At 41.8% G+C, this 27,907-nt stretch overlaps 1 protein-coding gene across 1 annotated transcript; it reads left to right on the forward strand.

Moving 5' to 3' along the window:
• Positions 1-27,259, forward strand: SLC5A8 (solute carrier family 5 member 8). The gene is made up of 15 exons (XM_005144345.3): positions 1-596; positions 3,306-3,371; positions 6,740-6,791; positions 8,370-8,437; positions 9,313-9,467; positions 10,550-10,690; positions 14,323-14,452; positions 15,968-16,056; positions 17,360-17,472; positions 18,629-18,696; positions 18,990-19,076; positions 20,145-20,338; positions 21,501-21,604; positions 23,143-23,228; positions 24,787-27,259. The coding sequence occupies exons 1-15, from the start codon at positions 264-266 to the stop codon at positions 24,916-24,918; spliced, it is 1,818 nt and encodes a 605-aa protein (XP_005144402.1). The 5' UTR covers positions 1-263; the 3' UTR covers positions 24,919-27,259.
• The last annotated feature ends 648 nt before the right edge of the window (positions 27,260-27,907 follow it).

Raw genomic sequence — 27,907 nt, forward strand, 5'->3', positions numbered from 1 at the left:
CGCAGCTACCCCTGCGGGAGCACCGCTCCTCTCCGCACCTGCCCCGGCGGGGAGCACCGCACCACACTGTTCCGCACCTGCTCCGCGGGGTGCACCACAACCGCTCCGCACCTGCCCCGCCGGGGAGCACCGCTCAGCTCCGCAGCTGCGTCGGCAGGGTCCCGTCCCCATCCCATTCCTCGTGCAGGCCCTGAGGGGGCAGCAGCTGCCCCTCTTTATTTTAGGGCAGCTCCTTGGCTCCAAGGGCAAATCCCTTCGATAGCATGCGGGGCTTCACCGTCTGGGACTACGTGATCTTTGCGGCCATGCTGCTGGTCTCGGCTGTCATCGGGGTCTACTACGCATTCGTGGGAGGGGGACAGAAGACATCTAAGGACTTCCTCATGGGGGGCCGCAGCATGAGCGCCCTTCCCGTTGCACTCTCCCTCACAGCCAGCTTCATGTCAGCTGTCACCGTGCTGGGCACCCCTGCCGAGATCTACCGCTACGGTGCCATCTTCTGCATCTTTGCCATCACCTACGCACTGGTGGTGCTGTGCAGTGCCGAGATCTTCCTGCCAGTCTTCTACAAGCTGGGTATTACCAGCACCTACGAGGTAAGGTGGAGTTGAAGAAGCCTTTCCACAGCTTTCAGGGAGCTGGGGGACTTTTCATGGCTGCTTCCTAGATGTGCCTGCAGTCTCTTCCCCAGATCACCCCGTACACTGTGCTGCCTCATATCTCCACACTCCCAAGAGCAGGCTGCAACCTGCTGTGTCCCCAGGTCTTCCCACACTGCCTCCACAGAGGAGATGCTCAACCCTGCTGTCTTGGCTCAGGACCTGTGCATCATGCCAGGTTTGTTTCCTCATTCCAGATACTCAGTTCAGCAGATGTATTAATCCTTGTGCAACTTGGATGATAACATGTGGTTAATGATGTGTATTTAATATACCAAGAGCAGAGTGCAAAATCATCTGACATAGCAACCAGAGTTCTCACAGCATGCTCCCTCAGATAGGTTTCTAAACTAAGGTGCAGCCACAAAAGTTCCCCTCTGGCAGAGCATATATTTTTGCTGCTCCTAAAAATTTTGAGGAGACACTTTCCTGCTGAGGCTGTTCACACTGGTGAATATCTTCTTATCACGCCTATACAGGGAGGTCAGCAAGTGCTCTGTGAGAGAGTTTTCTTACTTTACCAAAATATGGCTGAACTGGTCTTCAGCTCAGCATGTAAGTTAAAGCTATAGCTCCAGTGCAGAGACATCTGGGGTGGTGGCATAATCACAGGCCAAGACTGACTGTTTTGGGGTGAGGAAGCATTTGGTCAGGACTTTCTTCTGATTTAGAAAGTTTGTGCAGCCTGTTTATCTTCCTGCACAGAGCTAGTTCCTAGCTGCAGATTTGGAGAAAATTCATTTTTTTCACAGAGGACATTGGGAAGGGGACATCAGTGCAGGTGAAAGTCCCTGGCTAGCTACTTTGGTCTTTAGCATTTTATTGCACTGAACAGGGGCATTTCAGCATTGGAAGTTGAAAACAAGGTGTCTGTTGGTAGATTTAGATAAGAATTCACCAACAGAAATCTCTAGTGGCTTCCAGCGTGTTTTAAACTACTGATCTTTGGACTGTCAGTTATGACGATACTTAAAATAGGACTTTTTCAAATAGACTTCTAATTATGACTTGAAACTCAGTTATGATCTTGGGGTCAAATCAGAGTAATACACCTATAAAAGATGTACTTTCTATTTGTGGACAGAGTTCAGAGATTAAACAACTTTTTGTGTCTGTCCAGGGGTTTAGCACTCCTTGCTTACATGGAAGTGCTTACAGATCATGTTTTAAATGCTTAGTTCATGACTGAGCACTTTTGAGATACTGTGTTGATTGAACAGATTGTTTGGAAAAGGAGATCCCTTAGGTACAATCACAGCCTAGAGGGTTGTTGGACAGATGATGGGAAGAAATCTGACCAATAGCATGACCAACTCATTCAGAGGTCGTGCTATCTCAGGCTAGATATAAAAGTGAGGGAGGGATCCTGTTTTGCAGAAGGCTAGATTTCCACTTACCAGCAGAATATGGTGAGCTGCTTTGGGCAGCACAGGAGGTGAGGTTACCATGGGAGGAAACTGCTGACCATTGAAAACTTTCTGCCCCCTCTCACAGCAGTTCAGATGGATGCACAGAATACCAGAGTTTCCAAATCAATTAAGGCTTAGGAATAGCCATCATGTTTTCTTTTTCTCTCTGATTTCACAATGTAGGTGGGTTCTGTTGATTGCTGGTACATCATTGTGAAATTTTAGCTTACGCTGTGTGAAGTCAAGAGTTGGACTCAATGATCCCCGCACGTCTCTTCCAGTCAGGATATTCAATAATTCTGTCATAATTACATGCAGATCTTTTTGCCAGGTCACAGGTCAAGCTTCTTGTCTACCAAGTGTCTTGAGGCAGCTGTGTAGCACCAGTTTCAATTTTACAGACTCCATAATATACTGACTAGCTTATGTCTACTTCACTTGCTCATGTGTTATTACCCAGTGGTGAGGTCTGTAAAAAATAGCAAATCAAATTGAGATACCAGTGCAGGTGACTGTAGGAGTTTTGGCCATTCATGAAAACGTAAAAACAACACCATGCCCTTTCTGGATTGCTCATTGCTTCACTCTAGTCCTACCAACAGTGGCAAGTTTTGACATTGTCCTGGTTTGAGCAGTAGCAGTCATTTTTCTCCTTCTTGGTAGCTGGTGCAGTGCTGTGTTTTGACTTTCAGGCTGAGAACAGTTGCTGATAGCAAGTATGTTTTGAGTTACTGCTCAAATGTTTGGTTTGTCCAAGGCCTTTTCTGAGCCTCATGGTCTGCCAGGGAGGAGGGGAGGCCAGGAGGAAGGAGAGACAGGACACCTGACCCAGGCTAGCCAAAGAGGTATTCCATACCATAGCACGTCATACCCAGGATGTAACTGGGAGAGACCCGGGAGGGCTGGAGCTCTGGGGGGATGGAGGAGGTATCGCTTGGTGCTCGGTCGGAAGGGTGGGGTGAGTTATGGGTTGGTGGCTGGTGAGGTGTTGTATTCTCTTCACTTGTTATTGGCTTTATCATTATTATTTGTAGTAGTAATGGCAGCAGTGATTTGTGTTATGCCTTAGCTATTAAACTGTGCTTATCTCAATCCGTGGGGGCTACATTCTTTGGATTCTCCTTCCTAACTCTCTGTGCATTGGGGGAGCAAGGCGGGGGGAGTGAGTGAACAAGCTGTGCGGACTTGGTTTAAACCACGACAGACATAAACATGTGCTTTCTCTTGTCTTTTGCAGTATTTAGAGCTTCGATTTAATAAATACCTGCGCCTCTGTGGAATGGTCCTCTTCATTATACAAACGGCAAGTAAATCTTAAGCTGTTGGCGGTCATTGTAGCCACTAGGATTCTTCAGCTGAGTGTAACTGGCTATTTTCTCAGAGTGGTTGTTTAGGTTACCACAGTGCATGGGTGGCTAGGAGTGAGAGAAACAAAACTCTTTCTGCTCCAGAGCAACGAGGCAGGGAGCAGATGCTGGGCTGCCTGCCCATTGAGTCTCTGTGTGCATTGCTGAGCACCCAGAGCAGTCACTTGGCATCAGTGCTGTGCCAAGAGATGAGCAACCCTTCACTGCAGGGTAGCAGGGTGAAGAGCAGCCCTTTGCCTGCCTGCTGGAGAAACCCACAGTGGGTTCAAAATGTAAACATGCCTGGTTATCTACAGTGGCAGTTTTCATCCTCTGGTGCATGGATTTTGGGCGTCTGACTAATTCTCACAGTCTGTGAAAGGTAAGAAGGCAATCTGTCAGGAGCAGTACAAGGGTTTGTACCACCACAACTGAAAAAAAAACACTTTGCCAACTGAGAAGTAGCAAATTACTGCCTTGGGGAATGCTAAACTAAAGTAGTTCCTGAAATTATTGTTAGTGCAGTTTGCTGTATCCAGCCCATTCAGGAAGTCAGTGTGAGACCACAGCTTGTAAATGTGCAGTGAGCATGTGCCAAATGCAGCAAACCCAGAAATGTCTTCTTTTCATGGTTTTGAAGTAGACTTTCTGGAGAATTCAAAGCAAGAATGAATATACAGTCAGAAAGCTTTTAAAGTAACATGCTCACTTTTTTCCTATTTGTGTATTTTTAAAACACCCAAGGGGTTACAGGGCAATCCAACTTGCACCAATAAGATGGTGGTTGGTGCAGGGCTAATTGCTTATTTGAACAGTGCTGCTTAGCTGGCAGTTATAGACACATAAGCCCACAGGAAAAGGGGAGCGCTAGCATGTGTGAATCCTGACACTGTTTTACTAGCAATATGAAGATATCACAGTTGTGTAAATTGGAACAACCAGGCATAATCTTTCCTTGCAAAGATCAGAAAAGTAATTCTATACAACTAAAATATATGCTCAAGGAAACTAACTAAAGATCTGTAAATGTCTTTCTGTGCCAAGCACTAGCAACTTCACCTGAATGAATAGAGAGGAAAGAACCTCCCCAAGATGTTAATGGTGTAATTTTAACTTTTCTGTGAATATTGTCATACGTTTAAAAGAAAAAATAAAAAGAATATATAGCAAAACAACCTGAAAAACTACTGAAGTGAAAAGATTGTGTTATCAGTCCAGTTTCCGGTATTCCAAAGCTTCTGACGCTTATTTCCTGTATAAGAGAAAGCCACTTTCTCATGCCAAATCCATGAATTAACAGGATTGGAGAGATAACTGTTTTTCTGACAGACTATTAGATGGATAAGAAATTGGCTAGATGGTTGCATCCAAAGAGTTGCAGGCAACAGCCAAATGTTCTAATGGAAACTAGTAATTACTGGTGTTTTCCAAGGATCTGTACTGGGACCAGTACTATTTAATACCTTAATTAATGACATATATATAGTGGGCTTGAGTTCACTCTCAGCAAGTTTGTGGATGACATTAAGCTTTAGTGATGCATCTGATTCACCAGAGACAAGGGATGTCATCCAGAGGTACTTTTACAGATTTGAGAAGTGGTCCCACATGAACCTCATGAAGTTCAGCAAGGCCAAGTGTATGGTCCTTCATCTGGGACAGGGCAATCCCCAATATCAGTACAGACTGGGGGATGAACTGATTGAGAGCAGCCCTGCAGAGAAGGACCAGGTTGCCCAGGAAAGCTGTGATGCCCTATCCCTGGACGTGTTCTAAGTCAGATTGGACAGGGCTTTGAGCAACCTCTTATAGTGGAAGGTGTCCCTGCCTGCAGTAGGGGGGTTGGACTAGATGATCTTTAAAGGAACCTTCCCACCCAAACCATTCTGTGATTCATCAGCACACACTGACAGTCACTGTATGGATAGAAATTCAAACATTGACTGGGTTTGACAAGAGTCAGTAGTTGGCTGTGATGTGATGCACCTAGTTCTGAGGAGATATTTGCCAGGGACTGCTCAGGACTGGCAGCTTTCTTGGCATACAAGCTATACATGAAAACCTAGAGCTGACTCCTGGCACTGAAACAAACATGAGTGTGTACACAGGCAGGGAGCAGTATACAGGTAGGAATAACTATTTGTCCAATGGTCCCACCATACTTTCTGGGATGTGCTTGTAGCAGGCATGCAGCAAGGGGCCAGGGCAATCTGGCTATGCTGGGTGAAGCAGATCCTCCACACTAATTTCCTCCCACAGTTGGATTACTGCTCATTCCAGTTACTTCTGGGCTCTCTGCCCAACATAGCCTCTGGCCATGTGGCAGAGCTCTGCCATAGGGACTGGATTTGACCTGCTCAAAAGCTACAGTGGGTAATCAGTAGTTAGCCATTCTACACTGTTTTGCCACCTCTGCCTAGGGCAGACTTCACACTTGTGGGAAGGGAAAAGGCTTGCTGAATGCTGGATGATGTCACACCTGATTCTGCTGCTTTTCTATACCCGAGTCCCACCCGTGTAAATCAGGGAGTCTGAAGAATTGAGCCGTGGAAAGATGATGTAAGTCACCTTAGGACCTGGCTGTGACCCTTTGAATCATGATCACTGACCTTCACAGGAGTCATCTGCATATTGCAAACTGTATTCCCGTGTACTATGTCACAGCTGAACTTGTTCTAGTAGTAAAACGAAGTAATAACAGCAGTAAAAAAATCAATCAGGATTAAAAAATATACAAAAAGAAAATTACAGAGGATATCAGTATATGAATCCCACTGTGTCCACAAATGTGGATGGAGTAGCTCCTTGATTTGTCTATATCTTTACAGTATTGGGTGAAAATACAAATCTGATAATTATGTATGGTTTCATCTTATGATGACTAACTGATGATGTATTCTTTGTTTTTACTCACATGCATTATAGTTGCATACTGAGAGGCATATTGAATGAAATAATAAATTGATTATAAATGAAAAAATAAATTGTAATAGATTCTTCGGCAAAGAGTGTGTAAATCCTGTCAACTTCCTTTTGCTCTTGTTTCTGCAGTAAGATAAGTTAACTATAAAAAAGCTAGGAGAAGCTGAAGAGGGATTTGGTATTTAAGAGTCCCTGGTATTTATTTTAAGCACACAAAGCTGTGAGACTGCAGTGCTGGTTAGTTGCAGCTATTCAACTTCTAAAAATTGGAATTATTTCTCAACAGTTATGAGTTTAGGAAAACTAGACTGCATAAATGCTTGAAAAGAAATCATCCCAGAAAGTGATCACCTTTCAAGGAATGTACATTTATTTTGATCTTTCATCTTTTTTCTTTTTTTAGACCTTATACACTGGTATTGTCATTTATGCTCCAGCTTTAGCACTGAATCAAGGTAAGATGAGCATACTGCAACTGTTCTACTGTTATATTTTTTCTGCATAGAGTGAGTACTGGTACGCTTTTTTTTTTGGTAATGCACACCTAAAAATATAGCTCAAGGCTTAGCTATGAAATCTTATGAGATTTCTGTTGATCCTGATGTCAACTCAGATAGAAGGCCTCCCATTTGTAATCCTAGTCCCTTAATCCCTACCTGTAAAGAATTACAGAGCAGACTCGCAAGGAAACCCTGCTCTCAATTACTCTACCTCTCATGCAATATTCTTAGGTAATGGGTACATTCTGACAAGTTAAGAAGGCTTACATAAATTTTGAGGGCAATACAGAGACTAAACGCACATTTAGTTCCCCTGGTTAAGTGCTCTACTTCAAGAGGAGAGCGAGGCAACAGTTTTGTAAATACGGCTTTGGGCTGCCTAGAACTGTTTAATTCATCCTTTTTTTTTTTTTTTTTTTTTCCAGAGAAACTAAATTAACAGCAAAAAGTCTTCAATTTGTTTGTTGTGATATTTACAAAATGAAATGTTTGCATTTTATCCTTCAAAATTATTCTTTGAAAATGAGCCGCATTTATTTTTAGATGAGAGAAGAAAGCTTTTATGTAAAGCCAAATGAAACTTTTAATCTGACGGAATTAATTTGTCCACTTGGCAAGAAAAGGCGATAAAATGCAAATAAATATGAATCATTCTGGCTAGAATGAAAATCGTAATTGTTCTGCTCATTGGTTTTGTTGTTTGGTTTGGATTTTTTTGTTTGTTCATTGAACAGAAAGGAATTAAAAACATGCTGCCTGCATTGGTCTCCTCTGTGTATAAATCCTACAGGTTTTATATCCTTGATGTTTATATTTGCCCTGCAAATACACACTGCACTGACCTACGACTGAGCTGGCTTCCAACTAGAAGCGATGTTTTTCATTAGTTCTGTTGTAGTGTTTCTCAATACTCTGAGCTATATGTTGGGGAGCCCCAAGCACCCTGCCTGGCAGCATGTGAGCGTGGCAAGCTGGGGCAGTGATGGCCTGCATGCTAGCCACAGCACAGGGTTGTCTGGCGTACACATACTATCATATTTCCCTAAAAGAAAGAAGAATAAAAGAAAGGCTTTTAGTCTGAAACATTTATTCCAGACCATGATTGAACCATCTTCCCTCCCTGGAGCATCCCCATGCTTTTTTCTTGCTTAAATCTCTGCCTAAGGACTCCGTGGGACACCAAGGTGCTTCAAGGAAGGACATGTATTTTAAAACCTTCCTGTGTTGGGGCCTACAAATATGTTGGATGTGTTTTTTAGCAGCATTCACATTACAAATAGTTTCGTAGATCCTGAAATATATCTACCTTAACAGTTTCCAATGTCTGTAACAGCTGTTTCATTTTTAGAACTTGTTAGTGCAAATCCCCAGGTTTAGACATGCTATTCTTTTCATTGCCATTTTTACCTCATACTTTGGCATTTAACTTATTTCTATTTTTTTCCCAGCAACAAGATTGGGGGTTGAAAATTGATCTTCAGTTTTTTGTCCCCAGTACTTCATTCACACTGGTGCCATTTTCCTCTTTTTTAGTCACTGGCTTCGACTTGTGGGGTGCAGTGGTGGCAACTGGTGTGGTCTGCACTTTCTATTGCACACTGGTACGTGGGCATTTTGGCTGAGAAAAATCTCTGTTCCTTTCACTATTCACATAAAATATGGAATTTATTGAAAAGTAGCCCAATAATGAGGCTACCCCATGGGAGTACATTTCACAGTGTAAATGTAGCCACAGGGCCATATTCACCCAGCGACTGGGTGGGAAAAAGTAGCCAGTATATGACTCAACCTTTTTCCATTTTGATACATTCAAACTCCTGTTGTTGCAGAAAACAGCAGAAAGATAGATTTCCCTTCCTGCAAATCCTTCTGAGATTTTTTTTTCCTAATATAGAAAGGGTTAGCTGTGTAATCTGTCAAGCACCTGCTTACTGTAACTATAATAGTCCTGTCTGTTACTGAATAGAGCCACTGAAAATATCAAGTGCGACATGAACAGGTTGGTCTTTAGATCAGTGTTAAATGACCAAGTGTCTAGAAATCATTACATGGAACCTCACTGACAAATTTATTTGTATATGTTGGATTAAATAATATTTATTTTTGTTCACTTGAATGGCATGCCTTCTGCAGTTAGTGGTACTGTACATGTGTAAGGTGAGCTCTGTCTGCCAATTTATCTTTTGATAAAAACTTCCAAATCAGGTTATGTGATAAAGGAAATACTGGATTAAATTATATGTATGGCCAAAGTAAATTCTAGTGCACTTCAAAAAAGGGCCAGGATAGGTTCCTGATTGCAACAGGTTGCAATTCCTAAACACTCCAGTAATAGAATTACTTCCATCAAAAAAAAGAAGATGAAATGAATCTGTTATGCATAATACAAATTGTAATGTTTCTCGTAGTCGAATATGAGTGCAAAGGAAGAGTGCTGCTGCTGTGTTGTACCTGATAAGTGCTGTTCTTCATACAGGGCGGTCTGAAGGCAGTGGTGTGGACAGATGTTTTCCAGGTTGGAGTTATGGTAGCTGGATTTTCAGCTGTCATTATAAGAGCTGTGGTGGTTCAGGAGGGAATTGGACGCATTGTAAACGATTCTTACTACGGAGGAAGATTAAACTTCTGGGAGTGAGTTTGTACTTGCAGATGATGTGCCTCTTTATTCCTACAAATAGACCCCATGTGACTAAGTGTGAAAATAAATTGCTACTTAAGGAAGTTGGGGGGAGAAGTTGTGACCCAGTTTTTATATATTGTTAACCAGCTCACCTAGTGTGAGGGATATTTTTTAGGTTTTACACCATGCAAAATCTTGTGAAGAGAAAAACTCTTTTACTTTGCCAAGCAGGTGTTTTAAAGATACATTTTTGATTCCACTGAAAGTGAATGAATGGTGAATAGAAGGCAATTGTATTTATACTTACAATTTGCAAACAGCTCATTTGTCCTTTTGTCTACCAGTTCATGATATTAAGAAGGTTCTTCAAATCTTCACCAAGTTCTTCAGTAACTAATTCATCTGTGGGGATTTTTTTTCTCTTTGTGAACAGTAATTTTTTTCTGTTAGGTTGAATTGTAGTGGTTATACTGTATTGCTTTTTCCCCCAGTCACAGAGTTCACAAACAGAAAAAGAAAAGAAATAAAAGCATGTAATAGGTGAAATAATGTTACACTGTTCACCAAGATAAGCATAATTTATTGCAATATTAAAGTGTGATTTAAAAAAAAAAAAAAAAAACGATTCGTGGCCATCTAAAGTCTGTAATTCACTTAGAGCTAAACCAGCAGAATGTTTTACAGAGGCTCTATCCACAAAGGCTGGGCATGCAAACACACGTTTATATTGGTGTTAGACTGATGTCCCTTTAGATAAGCAGGCATATTAGACTTTTTACTGGAGCATCATTTCATCACAACGGTCACAGGCATCATATAGCTTCTTAAGACTGTAGTTTATAGGTAATAAATTAGTTAAACTTCACCTTTGAGAGACTTCACTGGATCAGGACTTCAGCTCTGAGTTTTAAAATTTGCTTTTCATGATTTCACATAGAGTTGGAATATCTGAATGTTCAAAATCGCTCCAAATTAAGAGAGTTTGTATTAGAACAAGTACGGGGATTTTTTTTTTTCTCCTAGAATTAATGTCTTCTCATAATGTTAAGATGTTCATGTTCTGAATTTATTTTCTTTTTCCCTCGCATTGTAGGTTTGATCCCAATCCTTTGCAAAGGCACACTTTCTGGACGATTATTATAGGTGGGACTTTCACATGGACTGGCATATATGGAATCAACCAGTCTCAAGTACAGAGATACATTGCATGCAAAAACAGGTTCCATGCAAAATTGTAAGTTTGCCTACAGTAACTCTTAATGTCTGAATTTGTTACAGAGACTTTTTTTTTAAAGGAATGTTTTTGGTCTATATAAAGGGTAAGAAAGGTGTAAAGGGTAAGAATGTTTGCTTTCTGTTTTTCCTTTTGATTTGTCTTCAGGTAGAAGACAAATCAGCAAAATAAATACTGATATTTAGATTACATATAATTGCTGTAACATTGAGCTTTGTGCCAAAAGGTTTCACTGTGGCAGTATTCCTGCATATAAATAGCTGCATTAAATTTATATGCAACCTAAAGATCAAATAATATAGTAATTGTGCTGAAGCCACATCAAGACAGCATCTTGAACTGCTACTCTACTAAACCTGAATCATTTTTTGAGAATTTTGCTTAAGTAAAGACTAAAAAAATTTTCCATACCAATATGTGTAGGCAGTTTTTACTCTAGAGTGGAGTATTATTTACGAAGTCTGTAATCTTTCCTTTTCTTTAGTATCACCAGTAGTTCACAACTCAGGATTTAAGAATTATTAGTGAGCTCATAAAATCCATTTATAGGAGAACTATATGAATGCACACCATGACTATAGTCTCTATAAATTCTGCAATACAGTGGTACACAAAGAAGGAGTTTATGAAGGCTTTCACTTCCTAAAGTTAGGATAATACCTACAAAATCATCCACAGTTTAGAACTGAAATATTTTGGTTATGTCAATAAAGAAAATCTACTTTTCGGCCACTCCTAACCAGCCACATCTCCAGCACACCACATGGCTTCTCCGCAATCTCTAGCAAGTGGCTGGGTTCCATGTTCCCGGCATTGCAGAGGCAGGAAGTGCATCCCACATCTGTAATGCTGCATACATTGTGCCAGATTTGTGTGCCAGATTTTTGTGCCAGTACAACTGCTCTTCCTGAGCACCTGCTCCCCTTAGGGCTGTGCTCCTTTCCTACACTCTTCCTACCCTCTTTTGTAAGGAGGGACACCTTCAGTGTGTCACAGAAACAGACTGTGGCCAAGGGGAATCTGGCACCATGGCAGCTTTTGGGCAGATTTTCTGAGCTGTTGTAGCAGCTTTGACCAGGGCTGAAGGCTCTCTGATTCTGGAATGGTTTGGATGGACTTATAGCTCATACAATTTTAGTGGTGGCGTAGCGTTAATCAGTAGGATCCTTTCCTGCTAGTGTAAGTGGTTGGACTTCATGACATCTTACTCATGCAGGTTATTTCCCCTGCATGGAGAAATAATTTTGTATAATGGTTGCAGCTTGTCACAATAATAAACACTGCTATTCTGTGGTAACTATTCAGTTCATTTGCAAATATAATTAGACACATCTGCAAGTCATTCATGGCTTGCACCTCTTATTGCCATTTAACCTGTATATAGAAGTGTAAAATGCCATCAGGTCAAAGTAATAGCATTTTGTACCCCCATGGCATTTACTGTAAGATTTTAGAAGAGACAGCACAATGATAAATCAGAGCTAAGAAAACAATTATTTCATAGATTCCAACTTGTAGTTTTGGGAAGGCATTTAACAGTGGCACAAGAACAGGAATTTTCTCAGGCTTTGGGAAAGCATTCCACACCGTTAAAGAAACACACCAGGAGGAAAGACCACATGCTGTCATCCTCAAACATGAGAGCTATACTTTCAGAAAAATACAGGCTACTAACACTTTCAAGGTCAATCTCTGGCATGTTTCAGTGCTAAAATCTTATAGCCAGCCTGAAACAAACAACTGAAAATAAGCCTTGAGCAGTCACAGTGCCTACTTCACCCAAACTCCACCCCATATTACACACCCAGGATTAATGGGAACATCTCCATCCAATAGTGCTACAAGTATTAATTCCAGTGGTTAGTCATAGGGTGTAACATGAGCTGGCATTTAAATCAGTGGAAAAAACCCAACTTTCTTTTCACTGTCAAACACTGACCCAGTTTAAAAACAAGAATTGCCAGATTCAGACAGTTTCTTTTGCTTCCGTGTGTTTCTCTTGACTTTCTAATTTTTCTTTACTAAAGGATCTAGGCTAATGCTGCTATTACATCTGTTCAAAAGAATTGAATTGATTTAACTCATTGGTTAAATTTTGTGCTAAATCAGCTTCTGAGTGCCTTATAGGTAGATTATGCTATATACAGGAACAGCTTCAGCTAAATAGATGCAAGACATGCAACCAATATGTAGGCACCTATAAGAAGAGGGCTACTTCATTTTTACTAAATTCGTCTAGATAAAAATTTAAAGTGCTGCTGGTTCTGTGTTTACACCACTTCTACAAAGTATAAATACAGTTTCCCCCACTATGTGTAAATCATCAGCTTTTATTTATATGGGTCTTTTTTGAGAGCTTACATTGTGCTTGTGTATAATTGTTCTGTAGTATAAAACTGGTAGTTCAATTAGTTAGTCTATGTTATGCCCTTCTGAAAACATCCCTTTCACTTCCTAAAAAGATCTATAAAGTTAAGTTTACTTATTTATTCATCTTGCTCTACAAATTCAAAGGCTGGTGCCCCATATGCCCCTTACCTTCTTGGCAACTTAAAGTCCCAAAAGGCCTCCTGAAGCATTTAAAGCATGGATATGTTTGCTCAGAAACCAAAGGTCCTCCCAGTGGAGGTCTTAGCAGTTGGCACAGGTCCAGAGTATGTGATCTGTCAGGCAGTTAAATCACTATCTATGGATGGTACACAGATAACCATGAGGCAACTGCTGGAAAGGAACGTTGTTTTTCAAGGCCAAGCTCCCCATGGGTGTGTTTGCTTGACCTGGCCACCCTAGGTGAGAAGAACTTTGTGACTCAGGAGTCATCAAAAGCTGAGAAGCATTTGAGAAGATCGGAAAGTTAGAAGGAAGGGGAAAGTCCTCACAGGGTGAGGAGAATGATTTGTTTTTCACTGCCAGTAGGGGCTGCCTGTTGTGTGTGTCAAAGGTAGCATTAATGACTGATGAAAGCCCATTTCTGCCCTCGGCATTAAGTTGAAGCTCATATCAGGAGGTGAGAAGGCGATGGGGTTACTGGACTTGCTTTCTGAAGGGGCAGCTGTAGGTGCTCCAGACCAGATCTCAGGTCCCAGTGCCTTATTGCAGCCTCCCACAGAGACTGGCTCAGAAGGAAATGAGGGATTAGCTTGTCAAGGGCAACTCCAACACTATGCAAGTGTGGCACTGCAGCTCCAAAGGTAGAGCTGAGGTTGGTGCTGACTAAAATGTACTTGCACTCTGATCTGGGGCACCCCACCTTACAAATCTATCTGGGTTTGTCTTTACTAAGGTGTGAGGCAAGGGCAGGAGAGTGTCTTATTGCCAGTTGCCTGCAACATAAACCTCATCCACCTGATGAAACGTGGGGACTTCCATATGGCTCCCATCATCTCCAGCACAGACTGCCAGGGGACAGGCACTTTGTACCACCAACATCAGAAGTGCAAGTTGTATATTTAAAAACGTGATCTTGCACTGGGTGAGATGCTGGGAGATGTGTGGTGACTCCCTTTTGGGTGGGCAGCCACCACGACAAGGAAGTCTCCTCTGTGTTGGTGTTGGCACTTGTTTACTTGGCCCCAGCTGGTTCTTGCAGGACATCAAGTTCTAATGTTGTGTTTCCATGTGTGTTGGTGCAGGTCCCTCTATATCAACCTGGTGGGCCTCTGGGGGATACTGGCTTGTGCAGTGCTGTGTGGCCTGGCCCTCTACTCCATCTACAAGGACTGTGACCCATGGACATCAAAGCAGGTGTCAGCAGTTGACCAGGTAGGGCTCCATGTTTCAGGGGAAGATGCAGCGACAATAACAAGATGGGAATGTGTTCAAGAGTCTCAGGGGTGGGAATAAGGACATGTGTGAATCCTGTATTAGTTGAGTCTGTAACACTGAGGGGCTAAGCTGATACCATGGCTGGAGGGAATATCCCGGAGAAAGCAGCAGAACTATCCTTGGCACTGCTCAGTGTCCCCAGCTGTCCCAGAGCTCACGTCTCTCAGTGCCAGGTAAAGAGGGCTGTGAGGAGAGCAGCAATGTGGTGAGTGCTCATTTCCCCTGCCACTGCATGTATTTGGGATTTTCACCCAAAACGGTGAAATTCTGGGTGAAATCCAAATCCCCTCACATTTTCACCAAAAAATAAAACCAACTCAGAGAGAAGTGAGGGGAAGAGGCTGCTGCCAGGGGTGGCTGAAACACCAGTGCCTGTGTTGCTGTTTTGTATCACCTCACCTAAAGTGCTCTGTGCTAAGGGAGGTGAAAGCTTTTTCAGTTTCAGAACATAGTCATACCCAAAGCATGCACCTGAAAGAAGGTTATGAGGAGGTGGTTCTTTGTTGGTGATGGGGCATCCTTCTCTCCTTTGGCACAGAGCTGGGCAATCAAACCATGTAGTATCAAGCTGTGGAGAAACTACCTTGTAACTGATGGTGACTTCTCCCTAAATAGGCCCTGAGGAGCAGACTTACCTGAGGGATAAGAGCTGCGGGATGCTATAGACTGACCAGAGTCTGGGCCCAAGGAAATCATACAAGTCTATTTTTTGGTATTTTTATGCCCTGGAATAATCATAGGCTCTGGATAACACCCCATGAACAATACTGTAAAGCCAGAAGAGCATAATCCTGACGCAGGACCACCTGGTCTTGAAGGGTAAAATAACATGAGATACAGGAAGCTGAGGTGGAAACCCAAAGGAAATGAAGTTGTTGCTGTTAGTTGAGTTCTTTTGGTGGAAACTGGAAGCAAGATACTAAAAGGACCAACTTGTCTGTGAAAAAAAAATTATTCACAGGAAGAAGATCTTAAGATTCCTGTCTTTCCAGTGCTCAGATCTTGCAAAGGTCAACAAACGACACATGGTTTCCAATAAGGAAATTGTTCTCACTTACCCTGGGGTTATTGGACTGTATCTAAAAACCTTTTGTGAAGTCAACAGCAGACATAAACACCTGCTGTGACATCCAAGCCCAACAGAGTGGCATACAATAGAGAATACCTGCTGCCTAGTGTTAGCTTCCCGTACCATCCTCACTGGAAACCAAGCCTAACAGCACAGCTATATACTCACCTCTACTAGGTGCTCTACACAGACTCTGCTGTATCCTGAGTGGATGTTTTAGGACTAGCTTTCTCTGTAGAAACCTAAAAAATAGTGTGAGATAGGACATTAAAAATGAGAATAGCTGGGCAGGATGCCAGTGAGAATGCTGTAACAAAAACAATATAGTGACAAAAAGAAATATTAGGGCAAGATAATAATATTTCTTGTTCTGAATTTTTCAGCTAATGCCATACCTAGTGCTGGATATTCTCCACGATTTTCCAGGAGCGCCAGGGCTTTTTGTGGCTAGTGCCTACAGTGGGACATTAAGGTAATTTAATAATTTGGAACCTGTTGTCTTGGTTTTTTCTTTTCTTTTTTTGTTAAGGCTCCATTTATACTGAAACTTTTGCATTTCATTTCTTTTTCCAACTAAGTTTTGCTCTTAAAAAAAAAAAAGTAACTGTAAGACCCTTCATGAGGAAGCTTAAATATACATAGTTTCCAACAGTGGCACTCTGAGGTCCTAGTAGTACTCAAAGCAGTTTGGAGTTCCCTATTAGAAACACGAGGAAACAGCTAGCCACGCACAATGTATGTTACTAACAAATCCTCCTCTGTGTGTTTTTAAAGCTGCTCTGCTTTATTATAAATAAGTGGTTACACAAAATAGTCACAGCTGGAGGAATTTCCTATTGCTCACCTTTAATTTTGCAGTTTCAAACCAGCATAACATTAAAGCCGTCTCCCTTTCCTCACACCTGATCTTTAGAGTCTTGTTTAAAAAATTGCTCCTGGACCTCCAATTGTGTTGAATGAACTCCATGAAAATAGCAATCACTGTTATATTTTTACTGAAGGAGAGAAATCAGTTCCCTTCTATCCAATAGTGGGGAACGTTTTGTTCAGTTTTCCCAAGGACCATATTTTAGGACCTCTCTTGAGGAAAGCTCTGAACAATAAAAAGCAGATAAAAATGAGGAAACTTAAGAATGTGACACCAGAATATTTTGTTCTGGGTACTTGTAACTACACAAACAGAGGGAACAGCCAGAATATTTGTTTTCATGTGCTGAAGAAAAGCTGGTGGCTTGACAGAGTAAGGTACACACAGAAGCAGGATCACCTGAGTGGCTTTGTGCTTTTGCAGCACTGGCTTTTCTGACCCCACAGGGAACCTGGAATAGTTCAGTTCAGACTAGTTGCTTAATTCTTAGATTAGTCTAATTAGATTATCTGAATCCTCCTCTAAGGGTGCATTCAAAGTAATCAGTGACCTGCATGTAGGAATTTTACCCACTCAGATACCTACTGTGTAGATGATTTGTTAAGGTATCACATATACCAGTAGTATTTACAGCTTAGCCACATGAAATAGATGTTTTCATGACCTCTCCAGGTCCACCTTTTCATCAAGATTTACTTTGTCTTCCTTAGGAGCTATTATTTTAAACAGTTTTTGTACATTATTAGCTTCATCACCTGGAAGAATAAATTATTTCAACCAGTACAGCAGTTACATTAGTTTTCTGACACTGTTCTAGGCAGTGGCAGTTTCTCTCTGCCAGTAATGCATCTGCTATCTAGGATTTCGGCTTCTAGATAAAAATCTGTATAAATCTTGCCTTCTGTAGTACAGTGTCCTCCAGCATCAATGCTTTGGCTGCCGTGACTGTCGAAGACCTCATCAGGCCATACTTCAGATCCCTCTCTGAAAAGAAGCTGTCGTGGATTTCCATGGGAATGAGTATGTCTGGAAAATATCTTTCCACTTTTGATTTACAAAATGAGAGCTTGATTCAGATCTTGCTATCAGCAGTGTAAGTCAAGAATAAGTGCGTTCATACCAATATGACGATGCTGATGCAATACTTTGGGGATACGAAATCAGCTGCATAGTGTTACAAAGAGTGGGGGGCAAACTATATGAAGTGAGCATAAAGAAAAAGGAAGCCAATGATTTTGATCTTTAAGTGGGAAAGATGAACTGCATCTGAATTCAATATTGATTTGCAGTACTACAAACCCAAAACCTGTTATTTTAATTTCATCTGACAAAAATTAGAAGCATGAGAAAAATTTTGTAACAAACCTTTTGAACTAATACATGAGCATTGTGTCCCAATACCCTAATTGTACTGCCCTGTGAGCAGCAGCAGGTGTAGCCCAAGACAGTATTTGCAGTAAGCGTGGAAAAATCAGTGCCAACATGATGTTGTGGCACATACCAGCAAGCACAGCAGACTGATGGCATGTCACAAGCATGATATTTTCGCCTGAGAGCAGTTTTGTAAGCATTATCCCAAACAGTGTTTACATCAAGATTGTTGTTGGTCTTATCATGAGTTGCCTGATGTATCACATGAAACAGTGAGATTAACCTGTTTATTGTGTGTGCAGTAAAACTCCAGAGGGGTGGAGGTGGAAAAAATAAATAAGTCAGTGTTATGGTTCTTGGGAGCAGATGCTACATCTTGGTGACCTGGGATGTTCTTTGTCACAGTGCCAGCTCCCGGTAATCTGCCAGCATTTACTTTCTTGCTCCAAAGACTTTAGACTGAGAAGCAGAAATCAATCCCTCAAAATAAGGACTATGACACAGGAGATCAGATGAGAAATAGGAACAGTACATGTGGCTTTGCCACTGTGGCTAATCTGCATGGTTGTCGTTTAGTAATCAGTCTTTAGTAATATATGGGAAGAGAATTGTGTCAAGTTTGCATGAACTCAGTGTAAACAGAAACCTGATCTTTTGTCCAATTCAGGCTCTCTTAATAAAAACCCAGATGTTAACAGGTTTTATTTTGGAGATGTCGGGGCCATGCTAGGTTAGATGGAAACATTTCCATTAGTGATTTTCAACATTTGGCAGATTTATGCATCATTCTGCCTTTTCCACACAGGCCTGTTTTATGGTGGAGTCTGCATTGCTATGGCTGCAGTGGCATCTTTCCTGGGAGCCTTGTTGCAGGTAGGTGTCAGGTTTTTTCGTGCCCATGTTGGCTCACTCAGAATGAATTATGTAAGCAAATAATTGCTGGATACCACTATGAGATTAGTTTTTATTCTCTGTTGGGTACTGACCTCAAACAGCCCATGGCTCAGCCTCTGGTTCAAGCACCCATGTAACTATACCAAATCCTGCCAGCTGAGTACACACCAGTTAAAAATCACACTTTCCTTCACAACATCCTCCCTTCTTGCCATGTTGGGGTTTTAACTTTCTTACACAGCACCTGATAGCAGACTCCCTTCCTTCCTCAGGCAGCACTCAGCATTTTTGGCATGGTTGGTGGTCCCCTTTTAGGACTGTTTGCCTTGGGAATCCTCTGCTCCTTTGCAAATGGAATTGTAAGTAGAAATTTAAAGCCCTGTTCCTCCAAAAATGTTGATAATTTGGGGCATCTCCTTCTGCCTTTCCCCATCTTCCCCCCCCAATAATTTTATGTTGAGTAGCAAGGGGTTGTCCTCATGTAAATTATCTAAATCATTCCCCCTTGCTCCCTTTCCTCCTTGTCCAAAGAACAAGGGTGTATAGGAACTTGAATTTCCATCCCATGAAGAGATTTTACCTGAACAGAGGGGGGAAATATTCTAAGCAAAAATGAACCTATGGCAAGGATTTCTTGAAAACACAGTTTTAGAAGCAGGGAGCAATGTAAGATGTAGCTGAGCAATCAGCAGACTTTGAGGATGTTAGCCTGCTTGAGCAAAAGGAGGTCAGGCTGAGAGAATGGAGCCCAAGAATTTGCAGACTGAGTTAGGGTGGTCTCAGTGTGCTTCAGCATCGTGACATTATAATTTCCAAAGGAAATATCTATTCCACCTAAAAATGGATTTTACAGACTTTGGGAACGTGGTCCCTGGGTTAGTCTGACAGGACTGCTGTTTAGTAAGGTTCACTAATCATTAACCTTTACCTTTCTGCAGTTGCAAATTTTATGTATATACTAAAAAAGAAACCCCAAGAACAAAAAAAAAAAGAAACAAACCCCAAAAGCCTACTAGCTGTCAGCCCAAAATCCCCCCTCCCTGAAGGAGAAGAAACTTTTTCAGAAACAAACCACATGAGAAGAAGGAAAAATGCTTCTGTATTTGTTCAAGCAGTACCTCAAATAAAGCAGTATTTTCCAATATACCATGCAGCCCAGAGCTATCCTTTGATTGAAAAGGCATGGTGGAAAAATAAAGAGAGATATGCCTGGGAGCTGTGAGTAAACACTGTATTTCCCAAAAGGGGAATCAAGTAAACTCCCCAGCTCTCTCCAGCTGTATATTTCATTTTTGCTAAGGAGCCTACAGTTTACATTATCTTGTTTCTTACTGTTTAGGCTACTTACAGTTTCTTACCCATCTAGGTGTTGGCTTTTTCAAATATCCTTTTGCTTTTCATGTAAAGTTTTATTTTCTGTTTTGCAGGGTGCATTTGTGGGTCTTGTCAGTGGCTTTGTTATTTCACTTTGGGTTGGAATTGGATCTCAGATTTATCCTCCACTCCCAGAGAGGACCAAACCTCTATCTCTCTCAACTATAGGCTGTAATATATCCTCAGGAAATTTGACAGCAACAGAAAACCCATTAACAACAATCTTCTACACACCGAGTGCAGAGAGGTATACAAGTTCATCATGTGCAATCCACAAAGCTTGTATTTGTTTTAAAGTAATGCAAACATCTGCTTAGCATATTGGTTACTATCCCTCCCCTGGTTTACCTGTGAGTCTGCTTAAGATGAAACATATTTTTCCCTGTCAGAGTTTGTGTGGGTTATCCCAGAGCAGAAGTCAAAGTGAATCACCCTATTGATCTTTAAAGCTTCAGTTCAATATTTGAGCCTAAAGGCTTAGATATGCCTTACTAGGAAGCAGAGTGTTAAAGCAAGCATAACATTTATAGTTATTGGCTTAACTTCCACAGTCTGTCTTATGAATTAAAGTAGTAGGCAGTTAAAAGGCAATTTGCCAGATGAACAGCTCCACCTACAACAGCTTGTCTGTGTAGAAGTTCGTTTATTCAGGAAATTCAGAAGAGGACATAATCTGTATAATGGACAAAATGTAAGTGATTTGCTCCCCTCTGCAATTACCATATATCTTTGGACAATCACAGTTAAGTGTAACCATTATGAATGGCAATATAGGTAACTAGGAACAGAAAGAAGATGAACAAACACATTTCTAGGGATTACCAATCCTTACACCTTCAAGCCTTGTACAATCAACAGATACCCTGGTACACACATGGATAGCCAGTGTCAGACTAGACCTCTCACATGAGGCCTCCAGCATTGCTTATGGCTGGGAAGCAACTGTCGCAAGAGAGTACACTGTCAGGGAGAACAAAATAAGGTGTAACATGAGGTGTGACAGTTGCCCTATTGTTTCTGGCTGTTTAGAGCTGCACTATTTTTGTCCTTTTTTTTTTTGTGCCCCCTCCTTTAAATATCTCCCATTCTAAAGAAGTTATCCTTCTCTCTGGATAGCTGGAGTGCTCAGCTCTGCACTGGATTTGTAGTAGAGACAGGCTCTCTTCTTTCACCTGCTCTGTCCCATGCATTGCCTCACTGTACTGACCTGTCTCCTCCCATACCAAGGAATTTGTCCTACAAATTTCAGAACAAACTTTCAGTGTGCATTTTATTGTATGGAGGTAGCTCAAGACAAGGTCACTTGGTTCAGAAGTAACTCTGTATTTATGTGCTCTCTGGAAATGGAAAACATCTTCAGGTTTCTTGGAATAGGAAAGCAAATTTACCCTTTTTCTGCTCTTTTTCAGGCCTGCCCTGGCAGACAACTGGTATTCCTTGTCTTATCTCTACTTCAGCACACTTGGGACACTTACCACAGTAGCTGTGGGAATAATTATCAGCCTCCTAACAGGTACTAGTTCCAGAGCTGTGATTGAATGTGTCTTAGGTTGCTTGCAAACTAAGATGGGTGTTATTCCCACAGGAAGTGCTGGTGACCCTATTGCAAACACTGTGTAAAGATTACCACCCTAAATCTCATTTCCTACCCCAGCCCTTCTGCATCCTACTCTTGGTCTCTGCTCATAGCAAAAATTACTTAAAATTTATAAGGAGAACAAGTTTCAGCAGTTTTTTTAACCTGAGGGAAATAGATAAATAAATAAGACATCTCCTCCCCATTTTATTAGATGGCAGTAGGGCTGGAGGTTTAAGGGTTGTCTCTGAACATGGCAAGAACCTCAAGCAAGGAGGTACACTCAGGCTTCTAGAGGACAAAAGCAGTTTTACTTCAAGTGAGTTCAGACCACCGAAGGGTTTTTGTCTGCACCTGCCCAGTGCATGCTTTTCTCCACATTCACATACTTAAGAGCTGCAGACCCTGTGCATGGCTACATTAGCTTCTTTCTCAGTTTCCCTCTACCATTTGTGCAAGGGGCAAAAAGCAGCATCCCGCAGGTAGGAACTTCAGTTCCAGCCCATGGCCTCACTACTTTTGTATCTAGGTAAGAAGCAAAGCACACCTGTTACCCACCTCATGCATGGCAGAAATAACACAAAAACAGCAACTCTCACAGTTTTCCCCAGTATGCCCAGCCAGGTTCCTATGACAGTCCATTGCTATAGTGACACTTATAGACAAATTTTGCTTCTTACCAAGTTGGAAGTCAGTGAAGCATGAAAAGCATGAAAACTGGATAATTCAGTAAAGCCAAATGAGAAATCATCAGCTCAATAAACAAAAAAATCCAACAAAATTAACTTAATGTTCTTACCAAATCCAGAACACTTTTACCACACTATCTCCCTACTTTTTCTGGTACAAGACCCACGCCCCCCCCCCCCCCCCCCCATTTAAGTCCCATGTGGCAATCATCAGAGCTAATTCCTGGCACCTGCATCTTCTTTCTTTTCCACACACATTCCCCCATAAGAATAAGTTAATCTTCCATGCCTTAAAAATGATCAAATGTCCCTTTGATCCTCATCCCCTCTACCTTGGAGCTGTCCTTAAGTAACTTACTATAAAAATTGCTGGTGACTTTGGAGACAGGAGATTTGCTGATAGCGAGCTGCGAACTGGGGCACAAGCTCTCTATCAGCACTTGGTCCACATCTCCTGGGCAGAGTGGTCCCAGGTATCATTGTATGAGATTCGTCCTCTTCTGATGATTGTTTCAGTCTTTTTACACAGTAAGAAATCTGGCGAAGATCTAGGGAACTCTGGGAAATGGCTAAGGCATGTCAAATAGACCTTAAGGGATCATTTTTATATTTTGAGAGGTGTAGGATATATATCATTGTAAAGAAACAATCCCTAAGGCCTATGACTGCTTGATAGCTTTTGCTACATGAGTCTGTGCTGCTCACTTGGCCTGGTGCCCATGGCTGGGCTCTGACATATCATTTGCATGTGGAACCCTGGCTGATTGAAACCTGCCTGTTTTGCAGGAGGACTTAAGCAGAACACAGATCGTAAATTCCTGCTGACTAAGGAAGATTTCCTGTCTAACTTCTCATGGTCTAAATCTGAGACAGTAAGTGTAATTATGCATCTCTGATTCAAATCTATCTTTCCCCCGGGAACAAAGGGCTCCTGACTTATTTTTTCCCACCAGGAGGAATAGCACCTGATGCTGCCTGATACAACTGTCTGCTTTAAGCAGTAGCAGAGCACAAAACAGGTAGAAGTAAACCAGCTGGCATAGGCAGGGAAGCTATGTTTGGCCACAGCTTGACTTCAGTGAACAATAGAGGAGAAGCTGAGATAAGGGACAGTTGTTCTCCAGGTTTCTGCCAAAATACTCCCTCACTAGTCTTCTAGAAGCTGGCCCAAGGCACACTTTAGGCTCAGCAAAGCTTTCTTTGTTTGTAAACATGTTCTCTAAAATCTGGATTCTTTTTGCAACTTTTGCTGCTGTTTGAGAGAAAACATTTCTAGTCAGCATATCTGTTTCCTAGCTTCCTCCCTAAGATATCAGAAAAGGAGAGACATCAGGTAATAACAAACCTTCAAAGAGAAAATGTAGGAGAAATTTATTTTAAGTAAACTTTAGGTCACTTTCAGTTAGCATCATCAGGATGCTGAAACTCAACTTTGTTCAGTGCTTTTCAAGGGCTGCAGTACAGTCAATGATCTTGTCTTTGAGTTGGTTCAGTTTGCAAAATGTTTTTCCTCCATGATGACAACTCCTTTTAGTATGATCTCATGTATTTCAGCTGCTGGATGTGAACATGAGGGAGAGAAAGAGATTTTTACAGTGCTATTGTAATGCTGTTTGTCCATGTCAGGACTAGCAACCAGCTATCCAGTTATTGTCACTCACTGCTTTTAATGGGCCAACATCTGTTTTCACTGTCTGGGAATTTAAACCCTGAAATCTTTTGAAAAAGTAACAAACAAACAAAACCCCAAGCCCCCAAAACAAGCAAAAACCAAAACACCACCCCCAAGCCAACCAACCAACCAGAACTAAACCAAAAGAAATCTGCCCACATGGAAACTAATGCCCACAGCCGTACTGTTTCGTGCCTGGATTCAGAAAGAAGTGTCTGCATGTTTCTACAGCTAGGAACTAGTGGTTGGCATCACAAATAATGCAGAAAGTTGGTGAGAAAAAAAAATCAGGTGGAATTAAGCAACTTCCTGCACATAAAAAGTTCAACATCTCATTATGTTTAATAGATATGAAACATGAAAGCAATGATGCATGTTAATCTGCTCTTCATGTCAAAGATGGGGCAAGGACCAGGGATTGGGAGTCAATAGCTCAAGGACCAGGCGGTGATAGGTCTCTAGACATGAAAACAGCAATTAGAGCTTTGCACAACCAAAAACGCTTTAGACAATTTTCAACTTTCTACGTGACGAGAACATTTCATGCAACTAGTACCTTATGCAAGAAGAAACTTTCCATGCCCCTAGAAAAATACCAGCTACTCCAATGAATAACTATTTATGCTCTGTCAGCAATCAACATGTATTTCCCTGCAACGCATCCTGTATGTCAGGTCTGACTCTGCTTGCATGCAGGCTAAAGAGAGGAAGACTGTTCCTTCCACGTCACAGCACGACTTTTGTCTTTTGTTTTTTAGCCAGAGAAAGTGGAAGCGTTGAACTGGAAACCATTTACCACGACAGCTGAAGGAACTGACAACCCTGCTTTCAGCCACATTGAAATGGATGTTGCAAGCAATAAGAACAAAGTCAATGGCCTTCATATATGACATAGGGCCCTGTCAGCCCTTGAGGGCAGTTTTGTTCATATAAGGCACTATTGACAGTCCTATGCTGGGTCAGTTACCAGCCCTGCAGGGGTAATGGGCAGCCGTCTGCTGAGCTTTGTTGCACTGTCACCCTTGCATGACCTTGATATTAGTCAAGAAAGGAATCAGGTCTTTCTTGCACATCCTCACCCTCTCTTTCTCACTCTGAATCTTGGTGACAGGGCTTAAGGCAATGTCTATATGTGAATTATTTACCTGATATTCTTGAGCTTCCTGGAAAATATCTGCATTTGATCTCAGTTCATTCTCAGAGTAAATTTTTTATTTGGTAATTGCACTGTTCCCCCAGACATAGTTGGTTTTCTGGTTTCTTTTTTTTTTGACTTTTTTTCTTTTAAGAGACTGAAAGTATAAAGACATTAGGGCTGCGGGACCTTAACAGGTTGAAAGAAACAGTGGGGCTTTTTTTGATACAGGAGGTGCATATAATGCCATCTGATTAATTTGTAGAACTGAGAATGTATTTATTTTGCTGTTTTTTTGGGTATATGTTTGTTTTTATTAAGCTATTTCTTCCCTGGTTTCTAGCATCTCCTTGTCTGTGCTCACTGCTGGAAGCTACAAGAGTGTCTCTGGTGATGGGTAGAGGCAAAACTCAGTAACATACTTCCCTTCATTCCCCATCTCCCTCATCTGCCCTGTTTTACCATTACAGAGCTGGTTCTCACAAACGAAAAGAGCTATTTGGGCTTTTTATTCAGTGCCATACAGCAGAACCACAGTAGTCTTTCACTTCTTGCTCAGTGTTCTGGCCTAGGACCAGTCTTGCACTGGGCTGGGCATAGTGCAGCGGAGATGTTAATGCAAGAACAGGGCCCTGTTTCCTCTACAGGATAAGAGGGAAGACTGCATCTGCAGTTACCACTGCTGTTATCTGTGGAGCTGTGAGCTGAAACTTTATGTAGCCATTTGTATTCAGGCAGTCCCTCTTGTTTCTCTGGGGATTCACTTTCAAGTTTGGTCCAGATCAGGCTAGAGCATGTTGTGTGTTTTGGCAGGCAAGCAATGTCCACTGTGCAATCCCCAGGACAGGGAAGGCATTGCAGAGGATGTCATTTGATGAAGGCTTCTCTGGGGCTGCAAGGCATGGGATGACTTACCCTCTGGCTAGGCTGCCAAGAGAAGCTGAACAGCATATCCACTCCAGACTGTGGTGCTGGTGGTTTTGAAGAGTGAAAAACCCCGATTGCTTCACACCCCCCATGTGCTTTCTGGTAAGGCAGGGAACAGATGTTGACCCACTGTTGTTTTTCTATTGCATAAGATGAACTGACAGTATCAGAAAACATTAGGAATTAAAAATGGGGTCCAAGGAGAAAACCTGTGCTAGAGGAGTATGAGTACAGGTCAGACACTGTATGGGGTTCCCATCAGGGGCATATCTTCATCAGCTAACTCAGTGCAAAACTATGTGACAGAGACAGATTTCCCCTTTGCCTCCTGATTCACTGGTTTGCATGGTCCAATCCAGAGTTTAGGGACAGACCCTTATCCCCATTCCTCTGCTGCAGCTCCATAACTAGCTAAGTGCTGAAAACACTGTGTAGAAGGGCTGTGAATGAGCCGGAGAGATCCCATGAATTGTGTCTTGTGTTCCTATATCTGAAATCTGAGACAAACTATAGCATCCTGAATAAAGTCTTCTAGGACAGGGATCTCTGTGCTGGGACTATCCTAGTCACTCCGAGATAACTAGTCTACTGACTGAAAGAGCTGGCTATGCTTCCCAAGTCTCAGACAATAAGTGCAGCTCATTCAGCCTTGTGCCTTGTCTTCATGACACAGAAATAGATACTGCATTTTGTGCAAAGGAATAGTTCTTGAGCCTTGGAATATAGTAATTTGTACCTACCAGGTACTTTCAGCCCGCAAACCTGAAAAAACGTAAGTACTGGTATCTCCACACTGCTGCAGAGTGCTGAAATGAAGAGGACTGGTGTGACCCTTCATACCTGTGCTTTATGGCACAGAGTAAGCTGTGGACAGAGAGAACAGAAGCCTGTAGCAAGCCCTTGCCTGCTGGTATGGCTACAGTCCTCTCAACACAAATGACGAACTCCCATCTGAATATTCTTCTCAGGAGAGATCACTGCTGTGTTAAGCAGCATCACTGTGGCCTTTGCGGCACCACTCTGTGCTGAGATCACTGTTTGTGCTGTAATTGATACTGCCTTAAACCGTCTGGGATGATCTGTGACTTCTACCTGTTTCGTTCATGAAGACTCATCTTCTCAGTTATCATAGTTAAAAAACGTAGCACCACAGAGGTTTTTTTTTTTTTCTCAGTGCTTTGAATTCACATAATTGTTTGAAACAGAGAAAACACATAAATGACCAACTTGTCTTCACTTATTGCTTGAAGTCACTCTTTGAGCACTGAACAGTCATTGAACTCTAATTTTGGTATCAAGTTGAGGTTTGGGCCAAGTGATATGTATTGGTCCACAATCATGACACCAAGATGTGTTTTCACTGGAAAGAGTATCTACTGTAAGCACTTTAGAGGCAGATGTTCTTAAGCTTTGCAGATGACGCCAGTAAGTATCCCATTTCTTGCTAACTAACCTCCCATGATTGCTGCACAGCTCTCATAGAAAGTGACTCTTTCTGCTTCACTTTTTTTCTAAATGATTATTGGTTTAATTGCCATCACTAATTAAATCAATTAACTAATTTTGAATAAGATTTTCTCTGAGATCATATACTGTTCTCTGCTAGCTGGACTCTCAGGCAGGGCCTTGCCTGTGTAAGAGCAGCAAGATAACTCTTGTTATCTCCATCACACTCCTGCATCCTAATCCTTTGTCCCTCCCAGCTAAAAAGCTCACTCAACAAAGAAATACAGGATGCTCAAAATTGACAACTTCCATGGCAGTGGGAGCACCACATGCTGTCCAAATAACATGCTGCATCTGGCAGGATCAAGAGA

Source organism: Melopsittacus undulatus, chromosome 5 (assembly GCF_012275295.1).
Source record: "Melopsittacus undulatus isolate bMelUnd1 chromosome 5, bMelUnd1.mat.Z, whole genome shotgun sequence".
Taxonomy (NCBI): domain Eukaryota; kingdom Metazoa; phylum Chordata; class Aves; order Psittaciformes; family Psittaculidae; genus Melopsittacus; species Melopsittacus undulatus.